The sequence below is a fragment of the Microchirus variegatus genome (assembly GCF_963457635.1).
Source record: "Microchirus variegatus genome assembly, chromosome: 2".
Taxonomy (NCBI): Eukaryota; Metazoa; Chordata; class Actinopteri; order Pleuronectiformes; family Soleidae; genus Microchirus; species Microchirus variegatus.
This window is the reverse complement of record NC_139803.1, coordinates 26,264,258-26,286,592: the sequence shown is the minus strand read 5'-3', so window position 1 is coordinate 26,286,592 and position 22,335 is coordinate 26,264,258. Positions and strand designations below refer to the sequence as shown.

Genomic DNA, 22,335 nt, shown 5'->3' with positions numbered 1-22,335 from the left:
AGAGCCAGCATAGGGCGATGGCAATGTATTCTATGCAAGAAGAGCACCCCATGTCAGTGTGAGGTCTACAATGTCAGGCTCTGTCTGCAGCTGGAGTGGAACTGCTTTCAGGCAGCGTTTCTCAATCGCGATCCTGGGGATCCACTGCCTTGCATGTTTTAGATGTTTCCCTGCTCCAACACACCTGAATTAGGTGTGTTGGGGAACATCTTTGATTTGAGAAACACTGCTTTAGAGAGTAACACACACAAGAAAAATGCCTGGACATGTACTCCAAAAAAAAGGCAGAAACTTGAAAACTAATAGTCCAGGACTGAGGAAAAGTGTACATATGTAAAATAGTTCAAAGTTCAAATTGTAAATGTGAAATTGTTTATGTCATTTTAGAGTTCCTATTTTATTTATCATATTTATAAACTTGAAAAATCCAAATCTGTTTTTTGTCACAGTAATACTGAATAGCTGCCAGATATTAAAAGTTGAAGTTATCTTGGAAAAAGGGGCAGAAGCACTCTTTTCTCTTTCTTTTTTTAACAATTGTACAGCCATAAAATCAAAACAAATCCAGGCAACCTGGATATAATTATGGTCATAAGAGGGTTAAAAAAAATATGAAACCATGCAAGCATCGCTATAACAAACACATAAATGCAATTTTCACTAATTACACAAATAGGGTTATTTGCATCAGGCTTTTATGTGACTCATATCTTTATTATAGTAGTTTGTTTACAGGACTCGCCACCAGCAATTGATATTTGACCTCATGCAATCATCAGCACTGTGTAGCATGGACCTTTGCTGTTGCTTGAAAGATAAGGAAGCCTGTCCCTGCTATTATCTGCATCATGAGTTTCCTTTTCTGTTTTGCTGTCAGCCATTTATAAACACATGTATCCAAGTGTAGCCTTTCCATTAAGACTTTTTACTAAGACCTGCTTTTTACATCATGACTTTAACTTTGTTGTCAACGTGTCAAATCTCTTCTTTAACAAGTTGAACTTGTTGCACAGCTGGGACAACAAAAACAACAGCTGCGCACAAGCATCTCCATTGAAACTCGTTATTACTACATACTAACACAGCTGAGCACACAAACGTCCACACATAATAACAAATTATATTGTTTAATTGATTAGTACAACGGTTTAAGCACATCTGCCACTTCTGAAAATTGCCACGTCAAAGACCGTTATGAAGGCTATACAGGTCTGAGCATCCTACCTATGGTTACAATTACATGCTGCTGAAAGAATAACCATTCGTATTTGTTATAGTAAATATTTTGCCCCTGTAGCTTCATAGTAATATGACAGCTCAGGTTTCAGTATTGATTAGCTCACGTTTTGATAGAAACATCTTGCTAGCTACGCGGAAATAACCACAAACTTTTTTTTCCTTCATTTTGCGACATGCGTCACGAATGTTTCGTGAATTACATGACAATTATCTGATGTACAGTTACACGTGTGTGCTGGCTGCGTGTGTAAATGATGTAGGAATATTTTTACCTGAATATTGGTCCTATCCTCTGCTGTCTTCTCTCTCCCTATTGCTCACAGTGGAAGCAAGAGTGCCACGTCAAACTCCGCCGGTCGCTATGTTACGAGTACGAGACGAACGTTTCCGAGTCGAGACGAAGAGAAATACACCGAGTTTCCGGTTTGGAATTTCAAAATAAATGTATTGGCGTCGAATTACTCCCCTCAAACGAAATCTAACGAGGAAACATAACACACTTTCCTACAAAATGAAGTTTTAAAGAACCTGTTGAAAAAAACAGTTGACTTTCAGGGCATTGAAAATCTAGTTGAAAACGATAATTGTGCTTATATTTTGAAGGAGTCGTAGTTGTTTTCCTGGTTGTGGTCAAAGTTATGTTGCGTCGGTCTGACGCTGTTACGCATGCGTGAAACAGAGGGAACCCATACACGTCAGCACAGGGCATGTTTTGATTATGGCCTCTGATCTATGACATCATTGCATACGTCGAATGAAGACTACATTTTAACACATGGAATGAAGTTCATGGATGACCACATCAGAATAAAACATATTTCCTGAACTGCATTAATAGTTAAACAATGGGTAGTTTAGGAGCACAAAACGGCGCAATACAGCCATATGATTGTGCACTGATATATAGATTATTATTATTATTATTTACAAGCAAACACCGTAAGCTTTTTTGTACACGTTGTTACTTTGTGCTATTGTTTTACCAATATTTATTTGAGAGTTTGAAAGTAAAATTTTCCCTTGTTGTGGTTATTAACTTATTTTCAATTCACTTTGTACCATTATGCAAAATAATGTGATACAAATGGTACAGTCTTTCACATCATGCAGAATGGCAGCAACCACTTGTATGACATGTATGTATATGTATAGATAGATAGATTTATAAATAGATTTCCATTATGATATTTGTGAGTGGCATTATAGTTTAAATAAATGATCCCTCTTTTGCTAGGAACACACTGTAACCCCTCAAAAACAAAATAAGTGTTTGGTACATAGTGGTATGCAGTCTGAAATGTATGAAATAACTATCCCAATTAAACCCCCTAATAATATGAGAATGATTAACAATTAGAAGCATGGATGTATTGTTACTACAGGTTATAGGATAATTGATTATCATCAATAATTACAGTATGAAATTCAAGGAACAGAACATCCAACCCTAAAGCAGATTGAACCATTAATTTACCCACTATTGACTCTTTATCTTTTAATCACAAGTCTAAAATGTCTCATTAGCTTTAGATAACACCCATTCATCTCAGAAGTCAGGTTGTTTTCCTTTTATTATTTATTTATTTATTAGTGCGTAAACAGCATGCAGACTGGTTGATGGGGCATCTTTTTATTTAAATTGTGATTCTGATTGTAAAAGAAATCAGTCTTATTATTTCCAGTCAAAACAAACAGGTGTCTTTCTGCTGCAAAACCTTGTCAACAAGAATGATATTCCTATTTAGCTGTGCATGCATGCGCAATAACATCCCCATGTTTTTGTTTTTGTTTTTGTTTATTGGTCAAGTTGACAAGAGTTTGCTGATGCATTGCCTGAGTCCTCTCTCCAGGAGGAGACGAAGTTGACAAACCACCAGTTGCATGCTCACGCCTGCAGGCGGGTCTGTGCGCCGTGACGTGTCTGAAGCGGGCTGGACTCGCTTGGAGGAAACACACGCATCATGGGGATTATACAGCGGAGCGGTGGAGGTGGATCCTTTTAAAAGTGCGGCCGCTCTGGCTGTCAGCTCCATGCCCTCTCTGTCTGTGCGGAGGTTTGGCTGAAGAAGAAGAAGAAGAAGAGCATGGGCACAGGGGATTACATCTGCGTGACGGTGCGTGGTGGTGCACCTTGGGGATTCACCCTGCGAGAGGGAGAGGGTGACACCTACAGACCTTTCTTAATTACCCAGGTATGATTATCTATCTATCTATCTATCTATCTATCTATCTATCTATCTATCTATCTATCTATCTATCTATCTATCTATCTATCTATCTATCTATCTATCTATCTATCTATCTATCTATCTATCTATTATCTGAGATGATAAAAGCTGTCACAATGTCACTGTTGGATACTGGTGATCATGTGAATTTCAAATGCCATATATGTACATGCTTTCAGTTTTGGGTTCTGTCTAGTCATTTACTCTGGGGCGAAAACAATCTTAAATTGAAGAGTTCCCACTGGGAGAATATTTACTTGGAGCCTGCAGTGCATGTCTCTCTCTCTCTCTCTCTCTCTCTGCATTTTTGTGTGCGTGTGCTGTGTTTTGGTGCGAGATTCCTTGGGACCCTTATATGGTCAAGGCCAAGAGAGAGAGTGTGAAGCTGAGGCCAGTGTGTTGTGATCTGTTATCACTCACAAAGATTACAGCAAGGAAGCTTTTTTTTTTTTTTTGTCAGTCGAGTAAGCAGCCCCAAGCAGTGAGATGTATGCATGTTATGTAGGAATACTTGACTAAAGAACATGCAGCGCGGAGGTTACTGGCACATGTAGCATGTTATGTTGTATTGACGCTTGAGTTTCATGGCATTTTGTTTGAACAGATAATGTGGTAATAAACCTCATAGTTAACAGCCAGAGTTAATCTGCACTCTGGGGTTAAGGCTGCTCTTGTCAAGGTGCATTTGCATACAGGTCATGTAGTGTTGGTTGATAGTGGTGTTAATCATCTGTTGCATGCATAGTTTCCTTGTGAACTCACCACTTTTGCCCTGATCTTATACCACAAGGAATATGGTAACTGCTAAGTCTTTGTTGATTTTGCATTTTGCATACATATGCTGCTCGGTTGGCACTTTAATAATCTACTTTTACAGTGAATGAGCTGTTGTATAATCCCCCCCTCCCTAAAATAGCCCTCTTTGAGGTTTCTCATAAGACTAAAATAAAGTGATCCTTCTTTTACCTTTCTCACCGTGAGATGCACAAAGAATGTAGAGTTTTAGGAGTTTTGTGGTGACGTACTGCTTGTGTGCACTCAGATAGGTGAAGCCCAGGTGTCTTTTATTCTATTCTACTCTATATATGGTATAGTCGAGCATTCAATCTTCCCCATCGCTCATCTGCTTGTCCTACAAGTAGTGAGGTGATGTAAATGTTTGCATTCCTGTGACATCAAAAGCTCCAGCCGAAAGCCACGATAGATCATTTTGTTGACAGTCACTTACAAATGTCTTACAAACAACTGTACATTCTGCAATTCTGGCATACACTTCTGCATTTGTCTCCTTAGGTTTGCGTTTGTGATATCTCATGTAAGCTGATAAACATCTGGGCTGAAGCAATTCAGTGATGATCGTTATAGTGAGTTTATTTTAGAACATGTGCACAAAAACATGCATCTCCCGTGTTTTCCGTAAGTTTTTTATGCAGACAAAATATCGCATGCAGTTTTTTCTCAAATAAATTCTCACAAATCCATGACCATTATGACAAGCCTGTTAGGGGTTAGGGTTAGGTTCAGCAATGAAAAACTTTGAGTACTTTACACTAGATTTACATCCAGTGTCTGTTCAAACTTTAATTTTCATTGACATTTAAAGTGGTCTAGCCTCAAATGTGTGTTTCATCAGAATCCTGTAAAACACACTGGATTTAAGTGTTTGGCCTGTTAAAGTGAGGTAGCTACAGTACATATGAAGCGTAGCATTTCTCAGTCTTTGCCCATCAGAGGGTTTTAGTCCAACTCATCTGGAAGGGATAACTCTGAACTTACCTCCAAATTCTTTTTGAGGGCAAACACAGTAAGTTAAAGTAAAAAAAAAAAAAAAAGGCACTCTAAAGCTGGAGTTTTTCCCTGTTCCTGACAAGTGTTTCTTAAAAAGCTTCTGCTGAATCTGCTGAAAAATAAACAGTTTTGTTTCCTGAGAAAAAAGATTGTGTGATTGTTGAGTTCACAGACAGGCAAGTACAGTGTACAGGCATGGGGTATCCACTCATAAAAGGTTCTTTCCTTATAAGGGAAGCTGTGTTTTCCTTCTTAGTTGGAGTCATGGCCTGAGTACAAAGTTGATGAGGTCACTTTTCTTTTCCTTTTTTTTAAAAGACACAGAAACACAACATTTTACAAGCAGTGCACCAATACACCTTAAAAAAAACAATTAATATCTGATTTACGGTAACAATGTTACACACTCTTTTTTTTAACGTATTAACAAGAGTACAAAGATTCTGTAATGTAATTTGTATTAATCATAAACAGATGTTCAGAAATAGAAATTGTTTCAACCATCCCGACCTGAACAGGAGACATTTTGGCCTCCTAATTACTAAAATATGTCATCTTGGTATGTGGAATGTCAACATGCATCAGATCAGTAATGGAAGATTCAACGGCGGAGCAAATGTAACAGTAACGCAAGTCTGTAAAGTCCACACAAGGAAATTAAATGAACTAATGCAATCACATTCCATTAGGAGTCCTCTTTACCTGGATTATTTTTGCTCTTTGCTGAGTAAAAAAGGCTCTTGTAGCTAATGTTTCAGCTCTAACAGTGCACCATAGGAACCTTATTAAGCTGCCAAGCAATCAGCAAAATACCATTGCCTCATTCATTCAGTGCAGTTCCCCTGGAGTAAACAAAGTGCTCCATGGTTCCTTCCATTACTGGAGTTTTTTTTTTTTTGGCTTTGTCTTTTTTTGCTGCAAAACAGCCACATCCTGGTCCTGAGAGGGAGCAGATGATGACTGGGCTAGTTTTTCCCCTCCTCACGTCATCCAAGCAAATTAAGGCCAATTCGCCAACAGCTTTATATTAGGATGATGGTGCGGGTAGTGGTTTCCCTTGCCATTGCAGTGTAAGGCCAAGTTAGACTTTTAAGTGAGTGATGAGATTGTAAAAAAAAGAAAATTGTTTAAATTGATTCATGTGTCCCACCCTCACCTGAATGCACAGGTGATAATTATAGAAACACCATTATACTGTGTATATACTATCCATTTGATATATTAAATAAGGTCACCTGTTCTATGACCCGAATATCTTGTTTTCTTTAAAGGTGAAGTAAGTAGTTTATAGTGCCATCTAGAGGAGAGGCTGAAATTTACAACAAAGAACTGCTCCTCTGCTCACCCCCTCCCTTCCATGAGCGCTACGGTATCCTCAGCCGGTCAAATGTCGTCCTCGTCGTCTTTCTCTGTGTCAGCAGATGAAGTTCGTGAGGTGAGGGAGAGGGCGAGCTACCGCGGCCGTAGCAGACGAAGCGGAGAGAGAGGAGGCGGGACTTCCGCTACAAGTAAAGCGACGCTTGATTTATTCACTCGCGTTTGTCCTTACAGGCTCCCGTAGAAACATGGCGTCGTGGCAATGCAGTAGCGGCCCGCGACCATGTTATTTTACATGACTTTTTGAAACAGTACGAAAATGAAACAAAGAATATTATACAGCGACTAGACAATGCAGGAGCACATAATATGTATAAAAAAGTGGATTTTGGGTTATATAAACCCATAAATACTACACAGTGTCCCTTTAAACGTAGCTGTATTTCTTAGCAAAATAACGCATTGACAGCATATTGTTTTTGTAGGAGCTTTTGGATAAACGCAGCTTCAGTAATTCTTTAAAAACTCACATTTAATTTGTGGCCCTCTAGAGGAAAAATATCCTGCTCCGAGCAAACAAAGAATACAAGAGTGAATAATAATAATAATAATAATACAACAATCATCCCCACGTGTGTGGTGTAAGTGTTACCTGTAAAGCAGCTGGAAAATATTAGCCTCATATGTAAAAAAAAAGAAAGAAAAAAAAAACATAATTACTTAAAGCTGTAAAGGCCAGGAACTGCCGGGAGCTACAGTCCTGTGTTTCCTGAGATTTTATGTTGTGCTTAAGCCTATTAAACAGATAATTTGAAAATGGGCGACCCCGGGAGAACACAGGAATAAATGCTGCCTAATTGTGACCCCTCGTAAACCCATGTAAATTCGGATCGCCAGCACAGTGCTATTGTTGAAAAGCACTTTAATAGTGAGAAACTGTGAGCACTGTTTGTGTTCTCCTCTCATCTAACACTTCATTTGTTGTTCTTTCCTGCCCAATTACTTCAGACTGGCTTTCTCAGTTTAAGACCAGCTGAACTGAAACACAAGGTGGTATTCACCTCTTTTGCATATTTGTCTGTCTCTGTGTGTGCCCTTGTGTTTAAGGGGAGATGCATCGACAAATGTCTCCCCTCCTTTTTTGGAGCACGAGTGGTTGCTGTGGCATTCCAGACAAAGCATCGTCTCTGTTGTGAGTCCCCATAGACACAGAAATGTTTGCCTTATAGGGCCTGTTTGCACACTCTTAACTCTTAAAAATCTCAGAGATGGAGTCTTACCTAAAAGCGTCCAGCTCAATAAAGTAAACTCATAAAATATGTTTGTATAACGTCTCTCTCTCTGACCTGGTAGTTGCTTAGAATGGGCTTATTTTTGAGATTTGTTTGTGTTTATTTGGATGCAAAGATGTGCACGAGGATTTTGCAGTGTCTTCTGCATGGCTTCCCCTCTCCCTCCTCCAGCAGTTAGAGATACAGTATGTGTGCATCGCCATCTAGTGGCGAGATAATTTCACTGCAAGAGTGCATATCCTTTTCTTGTCTTATTGCAAAAGGACAGCAAATTGTGAAGCATATTCACAAAAGTCTTGCTGTAGAATTATTGCATTGTTTAATTAAATGAAGCAACGTTTTATTTGGGTTTTCAAAGAAAAAGTACCCGACAGTGGAATAAATACTTTGTAATCTACAGTGCATATGTGTGCTTTGTTTTACACTTCTACAAAAGTTTGAATTGAAGTTTCTAATTGCCTGTCAAGATTTACGGCCCGTGTGGCCTCTTCCTGTCAGGAGGTCTTTCTGTGTAACATCAACACAAGAAACCAAGGAGACTGTTTTGGTTTTGTGATGGTGTGTGATTCAAATAGAAGAGAGTAGCAACCGCACATCCACATGATGGATGGCAGAGCAGCTTCTTCAGTGTCATCTTAGGCTGGTGTAGGATTATTATTTTTTTTATAGCATGGTAAACATACTGGAAGCTGTTAATTTGTATTATTTGAAAAACTGAACTGATCTCACTTGCCCTGTATGAGTGGGCCTTTTGTGTAAAGTTTATGAGCTGCTTCTCCTTATGAAATCCTTTTATTAATGAACCATTTCATAGAACTCAGGAACCAATTAGAGGTGAACACAACCATCAATCGTTTAATTGTCGGCTTAATTGTGCAAAGAGGTGCCCTTTAAATGGATCTGAGCAGAGCTGGCTGACAGCTATTATTAACACAATCACACAATCTGCACATTTATCATTGTCCATCGAGCTTATGTCTCTCATTTCATGAACCAAGTAGTGTTAACATTCATGTGTCAATTGTAGAAAAGTTTTACTTGACCAATGTTGCATAGGACACTTTGTTTTGTATTTGCACTTAGCATACATGACATTTAAGAGATGATGTTTATTGACTTCCTGTGAACAGGAGTTCTGTTGTCGCTGTTCTGCAAGGCCGTTCAGGGAATTATTTCAGCATGGTCTGCCAGTTCAAGCACATCATCTGAGGGAGATTTGCATTTTAAGGTCTGCTACTTGCTGCTGTGGTCACATTAACTGATGCTTCTCTGTTGCCATTTGTGAAGAATGAATGTGTCGCGCTCATGCACGCGCTTATAATCACAATGCCATCTACAGGTAGAGGAAGGTGGCCATGCTTTCTTGGCTGGAGTGCAGGAAGGTGATGAGGTGGTGTCACTCAACGGAGAGCCATGTGCCGATCTGTCCCTTTCACGAGCCTTTGCCCTCATTGACACTCAATCAATCGACTGCCTGCAGCTTCTTCTCAAAAGGTACGTCCACACGCCAAAAAAACGCTAAATTCACAATAGCAATTTGATGCCTAAAGAAAATGTATGGAGTGCAGAAAAAGCTGTGTATCTGTGTATCATGATAAATGGACCATGCAACTGGTCCTTGGTGTTTGCAACAGTAAAAGTCATTACCGCGCCGATGTATTAGCATTTAGATAGCGTGTTGTTTTGTTTGTTTTATGACTTGCGTCGTACTGCATAGTCCAGTGATCCACTGACGATCTGTGCACATACTGTCGGTGTCTACACTGTATGTTCGCGAATATGACTTATTGTGTGTTTCAGTCGCGCTGTGCTGACCTTCCAACTGGCTTGGCCAAGGTGTCACAGTGTCTGATTGACATGCAGCTGCTCAGCCATTACTCAGTGGGCACGACTGGTGTATTCGACAGAGTCTTCTACTATTGCTTCATGTGCCCACATTTAAACAGCAGGGGGGCATTTGTGGCTATAATAGACGATGGCCACAGTACAAGGTGTATATTAAAACGATTTCAGTGGCAGCGTCGATATGACTCTTTCACAGTTGCACAAATAATTAGTCCCTGATGTTTAATTGAACTAACTTCAATAATGGAATTTGCACATTATAACACTGTGACATTTATACTTGACTGACCTTGACAGTTAATATTAGAGTTATTGCCTTAACTTCCGCAATGGCAGACAAGCTTTTTAATTGCATTGAAGCAAGTACTTTTGCGCACTGGTAAATACAAGGCAATGTGTTTTAATTATTTAATGTTTTTGTTTTGTTTTAAATGAACAGATTTGTAGTTAAATCATTTCAGTAAATTATCTTATATTAATTTTACTGATTAGGTTTTGAATTAAGACTTAAATTCGCTTCAATCACTCACTGTTCCTCTCTCCATCATTCTCTGACAGATACTGCCCCATGTCAAGCAGAGACTATGAATCAGAAGAGACCTGCTGTAGTGAGAGAGAGTCTTCAGGTGATGCTTTAGCGAGCACCACCCTCCACATTATATCTCCAAAGCACAGGTCCCAAAGCCCAACAGAACTCGACATATCTGAGTCACAGGATGAGGCCTACCATGGAGAGATGGACAGCATTACAACATTCCCAAAGGGACCCCATCGGCTTTGCACCCAGATACATGCTCCCCCATCTGACCAGAGAGGTCCAGAATCTGATTTTAAGGAAAATGAAGAACAGCGGTGCTTCTCTCCTGGAGACACGGTCGAACTCCAGGTGTCCCTGTCTGAGCAAAGGTTGGATGACACGAGCTGCACCTCTCTCGGGAGTGCTCATGGGATTGAGGCGGAATTATCAAACAGGGAGGCCGTTGAGACTCACTCTGTACCATTCTCCGTCAGAGAGCCGCTTGGCCAGCATGGGGTGGTGCTCAGCCACCCTTCGATGCTGGGGCAGGTGGAGGTCATTTTGCAGCAGCCGTCAGCATCAGGAGCAGGGAGGGGCATCCTGAGTGTGGGTGGCCCGAGGGTCAGTGGAAGTGTTGGATCCCAAAGTGAAGGAGAAGAAGGAGGAGGGCACAATGAGGGACTTCCTGGGTCTTTTACGGTCTCATTTGGAATTCCCACAGGAGAGGCAACACCAGCAGAGGAGGAGCACTCTGATTCTGAAGGGGATCAAGACAAACCTAACAAGCATCGGGCAAAGCACTCTAGTAAGTTCACATGGACCATTTACATTTGCATCATGTATAATATCTTGGTGTGCATTCTTCTGAGGGTTAGAATCTATTATCTGAGGGATATTCTGCATGCTAGTAGGTCACTGAAGAAATTATTCAACAACATGTGTGCATTCCAAAGCATACTAGTCCTCAGTGTGTACCCCTCAAAATAGGATGTATTTCATTGCAGTTAGAGGAGGGTGCTCATTCCTGTGAATGGAAGAAAATTAAGTTGAGTTACAACACAAAGTGGTGGGGTACAGCGGGCAAATAGGACTGTGACTGTCAACACTGGCTTAATTTAATAATAAGGGCAAAAGATAAGGAAGTTGAACTGATTTTTATTTGAGATAAACATCTTCAACAATTCATTCGAGGAGGCTTGATGTTGAATATGGATACTGAGGCATTCCTTTGAGCTGTGTAGAAGACATAAATATAACACCAGCACGCTGATGATGCCTGCAGAAGTGGCCCTTTGACAGACACTGGCATATGTTCCCCTCTCCCGTTACCTGATCCTTTCAAACTGAGTGCTTTAACTGAGCTAAAAAAGTGAGTCCATTGCTCACTCCCGCTGTCTCCTCCGCCTTCAGGTTAGTGTCTTGCAGCAATATAGAACAGTAAAACTACTTCTACTTATTTTATTACAGTGCCCCATTGCTGGGTTATTTTTGACACTGTTTATTGTGTGGTGTTTGTTGAAATGGTATAAGGTTCAGTGTTTGAAGAGGCTTTCAGTTCACAGTTGACCCTGGTGAATTTATTGCATGGAGGCTATCTTTAATGTTTCGCTCTATTCCTGACTGCTTTATGGGTATTAATATACCAAAATGCACTGCATTTTCTGTGGACAAATGAGGATATTAGACATGGGTCAGCAAACTTTATAATTGGGTTATTAACTGGTTGATGATTTATGCACAGCTAAATTTGCTTATTTTGAATAATGGGGCAAGAACATAGCTTTGGATGGATATTAGTTTCATAATAATAATAATGATAATAATGTCAAATGTATAATCAATCATATAAAGGAATCATTTAAGTGCTTATAGTTTGTATTAGTTTATTAGTGTGGCTGGATCAATTGGACCACAGAACAAAATGCATAAATGATTTGCTGGCATTTCTGCTTCTACATCTGTTCACAGGGTGTCCTTTTTGTTTGTCACAAAAGGTGCTATCAGAAACTATAATTTCTTATAAACATATATATATAGTATGTGTATACATATATATGTGTATAACTATATGAACAACGGTTTAGTTACAGTTTTAATTATTTAGTGACCCTTATTTCTAAACCCTGAATTATCCCTTTTCATTCTCTTTACAGGGCTCAGGCGTAGCGAGAGTCTGTCTGACAAGCAGGTGAAGGAGGCCAAGTCCAAATGTAAACGTATTGCTCTCCTTCTTACGTCTGCTCCACCCAACCCCAACAACAAGGGGGTGTTGATGTTCAAGAAACACCGTCAGAGAGCCAAAAAATACACACTTGTGAGCTACGGCACTGGAGAGGACGAACCAGAGAACAGTGACGAAGAGGACGAGGAAAACGACGACAACAAACAAGAAACACATATTGTTGAATTTACCCTTGTGGCTCCTAAAGGTACTGGAATAGATAAGCATTTCCTCACTAATGCCCATAGTAGCGAAGGTGTGCTGACTATCAACTGGGACAAGGGTCTCCTCGAGATTGAAAGGAACCTAAACAACCAATCAGAGATGGAGTGTTTGCCTGATACCAAGGGTAAGGGTGCCCTCATGTTTGCCCAAAGACGTCAGAGGATGGATGAGATTGCTGCTGAACATGAGGAGCTTCGGCGTCATGGGATTCCCGTGGAAGGAGTGCAGGAGACTGAGAAGAAGACAGTGGAGCAATCCTACATGCAGTCAGCAACAGAGGGTCATGCATACATGGATGTAAATACACATCAGCAAAGCCAACAACAGTACCAGCAATATCAAGAACAACAGTACTATGAGCAACAACCAAGCTATCAACAACCTCAACAGAGCTACCAACAGCAACAACAGAACTATCAACAACAGCAACAACAATATGAACAGCAGTATCAGCAACAGCAGTATGAACAGCAGCACTATCAACAGCAAATGTATCAGCAGCAACAAGAATATCATCAAGAGCAACAGCACTATTCTACAAACATCAATGGCACAGTCCAACATCAAACCAGTGAGAGTTCTTTCACCAATCGCACTGCAAAGCCTTTCTCAGTTGGAAATGTGATGGCTTCCCCTTATTCTCCTGCAATGAGCGGGACCAATCAAGATTCTGTGAGCCAAGAGCAAATAGCGTCACGTGATGAGCGCATTTCTACCCCTGCAATTCGGACTGGGGTTCTCCAGGATACAAGGAGAAAAAACACTGCCAAGCCAATGTTCACATTTAAAGATGCCCCAAAAGTATCACCTAACCCAGAATTACTGAACCTCCTCAACAGGCCTGGCAAGAAGCTGGGTTTTGAGTCAGGACCTGAGGAAGACTATCTTAGCCTTGGAGCAGAGGCTTGTAATTTCCTCCAGTCTTCATGTGTTAAACATAAGACTCCACCACCAGTGGCTCCAAAGCCTATGATAAACCCCAATTCTCCTCCTTGGTCCTCACAGATGGAAATGAACAACCAGGACACAGCTCAGCATGCTGAAAATAGTGTATCCACACCTGCTGTAGCCCCCACCATAGATGCCACCCCTGCACCAGAGCTAGAGCCAACCCCTGCACCTGCTCCTAAGCCCTCACCCCCTCCTGCCCCCCAGGAGGCTCCTGCCAGCATTACCACAGAGGAGCAGCACACATGGACACTCCCAGAGGCTGAATCTCAAGAACAGTCCATGCAAGTGACAGCCCAGGAGGAAAATAGTCATAAAAATTCTACTTTGCAGTCAGAGCAAGGTGCTGGGACTACCTGGGCTGTAACTCAATCACAGTCACAGCAGCCACTCACCACCTCCTGGAATCCAGCTAAAATGCAACCCCATGAACCACCTCCAAATCAGACCCCACCACAGGAACATTGGGTAACACAACAGAATACTCAAGCGCAGCCTCAGTCCTCTACAGCTACTTGGACCCCTGCAAGTCAGCCATCTTGGAGTCAGCCACAAGAGCAAGCACAAGTCCAAGTTCATGGTCAGCCACACTGGGCCCAGCCTGTAGCAAAACCACAGCCCGAGCCCCAGGTTCAGTCACACCAGACCCAGCCAGTAGAGCATCCTCAGTCAAAGCCACAGGTGCAGCCACACTGGGCTCAGCCTGTAGAACAACCACAGAGTCAGACACAGATTCAGCCACCCTGGACACATTCTCATGAACAGCCACGTGCGCAGCAAATGCAACTATCTTGGGGTCAGCCTCAAGACCCAGTGCAGCAACAGGCCCAAGCCCCATGGGCACAGCCATTGCAAAAACAATCATGGCAGTCACCCCAACAAAATCCCCAAGAACAACCTCCATGGGTTAGACCGGTTCAGCCAGAATCTCAACCACAGCCACCGTGGGCTCAGCAACCACAGCAACAGGTTCCACAACAAGTATGGCCACAGGCCCAATCACCAGGACAACCTCAACCACCTTGGGTCTCAACTCAGCCTCAACAGTCACAGCAACATAATGCATGGCCCCCATCACATGCTCAACCTGAAACTCAGCCACCTTGGATGCAAGCAACACAAGCACAAGCTCAAGCACAAGCTCAAGTTCAACCTCAGGCCAATTTGAATCCATGGGCACCAGTAACTACCCAGTCTCAATCCCAACCACCATGGACCCAGCACCCTCCAGAACAAAGTCAGCACACCATGCAGCCATGGACCCAAGAGCAAAATCAACCACCTTGGGCTCAACCAGTTCCACCACAGTCTTCACCACAGCCAAACTGGCAAACATCGACCTCAAAGACTCCACCACAGTTATCAATCAATACAGTCTGGCCTCCAGCTCAGTCACAGCCTCAGACACTTGTGAATGCTTGGGCACCAGAGTCAAAGCAAACACCCGTGCATGTTTCCACATCAATGGTTAACGATCGCCCTTCTCCAAAACCTTGGTGTCCACCACAAAATCCCCCCCAAAACCGAACCCCACCACCTCCACCACAGCGAATGCACTCTTTTGCCACTGGTCAAAGAGCTTCATCACTGATCAACCCAATGGCTACTACCTTAAACCCATCATCTGCAGGTCCAGCTTATGAGATGCCAGTTGTCAGAGGGAAAGGAGCTGAAATGTTTGCCAAGAGGCAGTCACGTATGGAAAAGTTTGTTGTGGACTCTGAGACTGTGCAAGCAAACAAGGCAACCCGGTCGACATCGCCAACTGTTTCCTTACCAAATGAGTGGAAGTATACCCCAAACGTACGTGCGCCACCTTCACGGGCTTTTAATCCTATTCAGTCCCCTTTTTATCCCCCTGCTGCCACAAAGCAGCCCATACTAGGTACACCTGCATCCACAGAGAAGAAAAAAGGCAAAGACAAGCAAACGCCTGCCCGTAAACCCCTCAGTGTGGTAGAAGTGATGAAACATCAGCCTTATCAACTCAATTCATCACTCTTTACATTTGGCTCAGCAGAGGAGGCTCCCAAGCCCCCTGCCCCTAAGCCCGACTGTTTGCCTCCTAACCCCCCCATTGAAAACCAACCAGCTAGTTATGAGCAAATGGCTCCCATCCAGCCAACTGGACAGTTAAATGCTCCTTACCCCCAGCAGGACTATGGGATGCCCATGCAAGTGATGATGCATGATGGCCAATACCAGCAAAATCCAGCTAATATCTATGCTCCCGATAATACTTTTCAGCAACATCCTGAGAGTTTTTACCAGCAGGCATATAACCAACAGTATCAACATGCCCCTGCCCCTCCTGCTTATCATCCCCAGTCTCCTCCATCTTCAAGCCCTGCCTACCAACAAGCATCGCAGGTTCCCTACCATTCAGCTAGCAGCCCTCCTTACCTTGCAGCTCCCTCAGTAACCTACCAACCGCAGCCTCCCAGTAGCTATGTTGCTCCTAGTTTTCTGGTGGCTGCCAGGCCTGACTCTGCATCAGGTGGCAACACTGGCAATGCACCTAAGCCTAGGTTTACAGCTAAAAAGAGTTCAGCTCAGGTGTGGAAGCCCACAGCAGTTGATAAAGAGTGAATGCTTGATTTTGGGCAATCACAGGGCAATACTGTTGCAAGCCACTGCCAAGTGGAACATTTTGAGTTCATGAAATAGGTTTTGCAGTGATTACACTTCCACCAGTTTTTGTTATCCCTGCTTGATGGGTTTTTAGAGCTAATGTGAACAATATCACAAAAATTAAAAAGACAGGAATAAGAACAGGGTGGAAGTTCATGTATCTGATCAGACACAAAGTAGCCGAAATGAACTTTTTGAATGGAGCATATAGATATTTCACTTTAAATGTGTATATATATAAAGTAAACAATTGTCATGGAAGTTAATACGACTTGACAATTAATTTAAAGTGATGGCGATATGAGAATGTCAGTGATGAAAAGGAATTCTAATGTGAATGGTACATGACAGCAACAACAGGAAGTTGATATATGAAAAGGAGACGATGCTTATTTTGGGTAATGATAATTTGATAACAAACAAAAATGCATTTTTTTTTAAAGTGAGAGTAAGATTAAGTGTTGAGGAAGGGCTGTAAGGTGTAATGATACCGAGCACAAGGCTACATTTGTAATCTCATGTCAGTAGAAAAGTGTAGATATTTCATAACAACCATGTGGAGTTTCACGGCAGGGCGAGAGAAAAAAAAAGCAGCACATCTTAAAAAAAAAAGTGATAAGGAACAGTGACTTGTTTAAGCTTTAAGCTTCGAATGCTTGATTGGTAAACATTTTTTCTTTAATGCTTCCTCTTCCACAGGGCCGAAGTGGGTTAGTTTTATTTTAGGCTTTTTTGCCAGCTGTTGCATCATGGTAGGCACTATATTTAAACTGCCTCATGAGACAGTCTGCTGAGGTCCAGGAATAGTAGGTTTACATTTCATTGTAAGCCTGAAGAGAAAGCCACTATTTTTCTCACCCTGGTAGTATTTTTTTTTTTTTCTGAAAACATGTAGTCTAATATAGAATATTGTCCACTCTGTCGGCCTCACCCTTCCATTCATCTTCTCTTGCTTTTCTTTTATATGAAGAGATGATAATAATAATAAAAATGATGATAATAATAACTATAGCCTAAAAATGTTCACAAATATATTTTTGGTACAGGGCTGCATTTGTTCTTTGTGTTCTTTTTCCTTTTCTTTTGTGTGTTTCTCTTCATAGTGCACTTTCTGTATTATTCACTGCAGTGCCATTAAAATGTCTTTTATCCTTGCTTTGCTTTCCTTTCTTTTGTCCTTCGAGCATGCTTTTCATCTATTTCTCATCTCTGTTTTCCACGTTACTGAGTGTCACGACAATATCCTCATCTGTGCTATGAAGACTTATAAAGTTGAATATTTTGATTTCATATTTAAAATAATCTTTATTACATTAGACTCACTTGCACCATTTCCACAAGAATCAGTTTTCAAATGTAAAAGGAAACCCGGGTGACACATAGAAACACCCCATTTCCAGATTCATCTGTTTTTTCAGGAATAGAGACGAATGCATGAGCAGCACATTCTTGCAGAATGACTACCCGATGATGCACTTATGAAGGTTATTATTAGACTGGTGATTTCACTGAGAGAAGACCTTGCTGGCTCATTCTGGAGGTCAAGTGAGTGGACCCCTGTTGAAATGTATATCCACGTTCTGTCATGCATTTTCAGAGAGAGAGAGCAGTTATTTGTGAAGTGTGTTAATTTGACAGATTTCTACTGCTATATCTGGAGGAATTTGATTCCCACATGGCAAAGGTTGACCATATTTGAGTTGAATGCATTCTAAATGCATAAAAACAATACCTTTATATGGAAACAACAGCTAAAATATCAACATGGTGCACTATTCATTTGCTGTACATAACACAGCAACAAAAGCATACCATGTATACTGCACTTCCGTTCATTATCTTTTAATCACAAAAAAATATGTACAGATGTTCCATAGGTAGACGTAAAAAATGAGACCCTATGGAATTCAAGATTTGAAATGTGAAGTAAATAAGTTGTATCTTCAAATTCCTTCAGTATAACAAAAAAGGACTTAACATTGCCTACAAATCTTCTCATCCTCTATCGTATCAATCCAGGATAAGAGCGCATTAGGCATTTGAAGTTCACAAGTTACCTGATTCAGCAGAGGATTTATTCCACCCTAAATCCTAGAGCTACATTTCTTTGTTTTATGTTTGCACTCTACTCCACTCTGCTTTTATCATTTTGTCATCTCTTTCTGTCTGCTGATCCTACACAACTTTCACCAGATGATGGCAGCACTGCCTTTTGTACCTTCCCAGTGTCATATTGCCCGAGCCATTTTATCAAGCATTTTGCAGCTTCACCAAATCACTGTATTTTAAAAAACGATTGCCCCCTGGTATGTGAAAAGTCCTTGATTTGTTGATAAATGCTGTAAAACTATGAGCAGCTTTAACTATTGTGCTGCTTTTTTTGTGTATTCATACAGTATTAGCACAGAGACTAAACCAGAGAACGCTTTCAAACATGAAATACATATTAATGTATTTAATTTATACAATAGCATACAAAAATAATAGAACCCTGAACAACAATGTGTTTCCATCATGTTCCAAGCTGTTCTGATTAAGTTAGAGAGCCAAACAAAAATGAACAGTTACTAAAATAAACATGTCTGGATCTTTCTTCACAGGCACTTGGCATGAGCTACTCACTTTCCCCACCAGTCAGACTACTACCCACAGGCCAGAAGTCAGCCTCGACCTCTTCTTCCCCAAAACCTCCAACTTGGGCCTCAACTACTCCCCCAGCAAGGCAGACGTCGTGGCTGGAGAAAGGCCACAAACCCCTTTCACCCTGGGAGGCTGCTTCCCGTCACCCCCTGGGCCTGGTGGATGAAGCCTTTGCTTCCCGGAATCTCCACCAAACCCTCGCCTTCGACATCTGTTTGGCAGCCCAGCGCAAAATGCTGCCTGAGCCGCCAGCAGAGTGGAAGTCCACAATGTCTTACCAAGCCCAAAAGAAAACAGGCAGCCAGACTTGGAGCCCGAGCCAAAGCCGCAGTCAGAGGCGAGCACCCGTGCCATCTTTCGTCTCCCCAGCGAAGACTGCTGGTTACGGTTCCCTGCCTAGACAGTGGCAGCCTCAGCAGTCTGTGACGGAGGCCATGTTGAAGGCCCCTGTGTCCTCCTCTGAGTATAAGAGGCCCATGGGAAAGCAAACGTACAAGTCTGTGTACACCAGCAACACATGGAGCTGGAGACGGTAGGATACGACTCAACCTTTGTGACCACATGCATATACATGCAAATACAGCTACAAGTTCATCAGTTTCTAAGTAAACTATTGTAAGTAAGTGGTAAGCAAGTAGAGTAATAGAGTTTTGGAAAGATTGTTTGGTTTCTTCAGATGAAATATTTGCTATTTGCATGAGACAATCAAATGTAAAGATGACTAATTAAATGACGTATGGAGGCTTCAAATAGGATTTAAGCAACATTTAGGTTGACAGCTGTCATGCTTGGTGAATACAAGTGCAAGTTAAGTATAGAAATTGTGACTGCAAATGGGCATGTAATGTGCTGAATTAGTGGAAGGTTTGAAGCGATTATTTAGAAAACAGCATATGTGGAGATGATGGTAATAGCTGACTGTTCAGTGAACCTTTCAGAAAGTACAAAATTGGGCTTTAGAGAATTTAGAGAGTTGCTAAGTATTCTGTATAAAATCAGCAAACCTATGGTTGCAAATGAAGGTGGTCTCTTGAATAGTTCTGAGCTTGTGGATTTGCTTGTCCTCCTGGTTTCATTTTCTACTGTCGATGTACTATTTATCATGTTGGTTATTGCAGTGAATGAGCACATTTTTTGGGGGGGGCGGTTTAGTTTAATTTCAGACCATGAATCTCGAGGATGGTGTTTTTTTCAGATCAGTCTCAAGATGCGATTAGGAGTGAATCTTAAAACTTGCCGAAAGGTTAGTGCCATAACTCAGCGTGTTGTGGGCGGACGTGTTGTGATGTAAGCTCTCATAAGTGAGATTAATTTACCAGGTGCATTTTAATTTGTGCATTAGCACGTGGCCACTATGCTGTGGGAGTTTCAGAGGGAAGACGAGAAGCTCAAAATGGGTGACATCTTGACTTTTTTTGTCGGCCTCCTGGTAAATTAAGTGATTTCCAGTCCACCGTTAAAAAAAGAGTTTGATGTAATGCATGGAAGTGGAAATATAGTAGTAGAAAGTAGGAAAGATGAAAGATCGTTAATCTAATGATGAATTCATAAGATGATGTGTTTACCGAGAGTGGGTGATTTGCTTGCAGTATGTAATAGGTTTTTGTCGTGTGTGTGGTTTGGGCTTTTGATATACCCTCGTAATCATCTCCAAAGTTTCAGACGAAGGCTGGTGTTTCCACAGAGTGTACATAATGCCATAATAACAATGTGAGTCTCACCAAGCAGTCGCATACGCTTAAACATAAATAACATTGTGTTGTGTTTTCCCAGCCGACTCACTGAGCATCCTGACGAGCTGCAGTGTCTCTGTGAAAATGTTCCCGTAATGCTTCTATTCAAACAACATGTATGGTTATAATGTAGCAGTAACTGAGAGCTATCTGTTGCGGTGCAATTTAAATATAGTTTCACACGGAGTGTTTTTCAAAAATAAATACAAGAAAATGGCACAAAGTGCACTGTGCGTTTGTGCTCTTTGCTCCTTATTCCATGCATGAAAATACTTGACCTCTCCCCAAGAGGGGGTTTGGGGAGAGGTTTGTTTCCATGGTGACCACGAATCGCATTACAACAGTGGGTACTTACTGCAGCCGAGCCATTAGAGAAGGAGAGATAAGGGCACAGGGGCAGATGATAAACAGAAAATGATTTCCCTTGCCATTTAGATTTGAGAAAACACTTTTAAGAATTCAAATGGTATTTAAAAGTTGGAACCTGAATAGGAAAAATACACCATAAAACAACACAAATAGCTTTTAAACATTTTTATTTTAAGTATGGGTTCTCCTGGTGTTGTTTTCTGCATTACAGTCAATGTGCTGCCTTTAACATCCAGCCCCTGCTGGGTGCAGACACTCCTGTCGCCCTTTATTTGTCTCTTTTTGCCAAGTAAAGACATTCATAGAATCTAAATTAAACTTTGCAAAGTCAGTTAAAACACAGTAACTGGATTATAAAGTGAGTGTATCCTATTAGCTCTATTAGTACCTCCTGTAATACATGATGGCCTGCAAAGCTAATACTATCTGATTGGTCTGCAGGCCCTGAGGGGGTTATGTTCCCATGCTGGCTGTCACTGAATATAGTATCTGTTGTCAACTGTGCATTGTCTGCAAGTCTAAAGTACAGATAAATACAAAGGCAGCTGAGACAACCTTATTCTTGATGTAAAAGCTGTGTCGTAGCTTTCCAAGAGTGGTTTTAGAACTTCATGTGTAACTGCAGTTTCAAGATCACAACAGATGAAAAAGCTCAGTTGTACATAGAAAAGTTGAGTCATAGTGGTCAGGAGGATTCTTATAGACCTTCATTGTTCATTTGATGTGAACAATATCAGTATATACATAATTATGGGTCATACAATATTTTTTATGCAAAATATAACCCTTGATCTAATGTTATCCCACATTTTATGCTCACACCTGCAACTATTAATACTAGAATTATTAACGTTACAAACTTGCCGAATTAAAAACCCATGAAGTGAATTCCAGGCCAGCTAATTATGCATCTGCTCAGGTATCCATTTCCACCATTATCTACCACTCTTTGTGTTTCTGTTCACTAACTGCTGCTACCAAAATTTGACCAAAAAGTCATACTATAGCATGTCGTCCAAAAAATGACCAAAATAACGACATAGTATAGTAGCACGTTGTCCAAAAAATTAACAAAAACTCATTCATAATATAGTATGTTGTCCAAAATTTGACAAAAACAACCTAGTACTCATATAGTGACATTGTTCAGGTGTTCAGGTGTATTTTTAATCAAACCCTACATTTTATTGGATCACATTAATGGTGAGTCACACTGACATTTTGTCACAGGTGTAAACAAGCACATTTCTATTGATTTCTATTTGGTTTGCTCAGTTTTAGTTTACAGGTTGGCTCACACTGTCATTCAACACATGCGTGTAACTATAGAGTGCCACATAGT

General features: G+C 41.1%; 1 protein-coding gene across 1 annotated transcript; it reads left to right on the top strand.

Moving 5' to 3' along the window:
* Positions 1–17: 17 nt before the first annotated feature.
* Positions 18–20,752, top strand: synpo2a (synaptopodin 2a; the record flags this gene model as incomplete). The annotated part of the gene is made up of 9 exons (XM_083905933.1): positions 18–58; positions 1,563–1,662; positions 3,294–3,431; positions 9,204–9,358; positions 10,268–11,031; positions 12,380–16,205; positions 16,951–16,957; positions 18,852–19,423; positions 20,665–20,752. The coding sequence occupies 9 exons, from the start codon at positions 18–20 to the stop codon at positions 20,750–20,752; spliced, it is 5,691 nt and encodes a 1,896-aa protein (XP_083762059.1).
* Between the last annotated feature and the right edge of the window lie 1,583 nt (positions 20,753–22,335).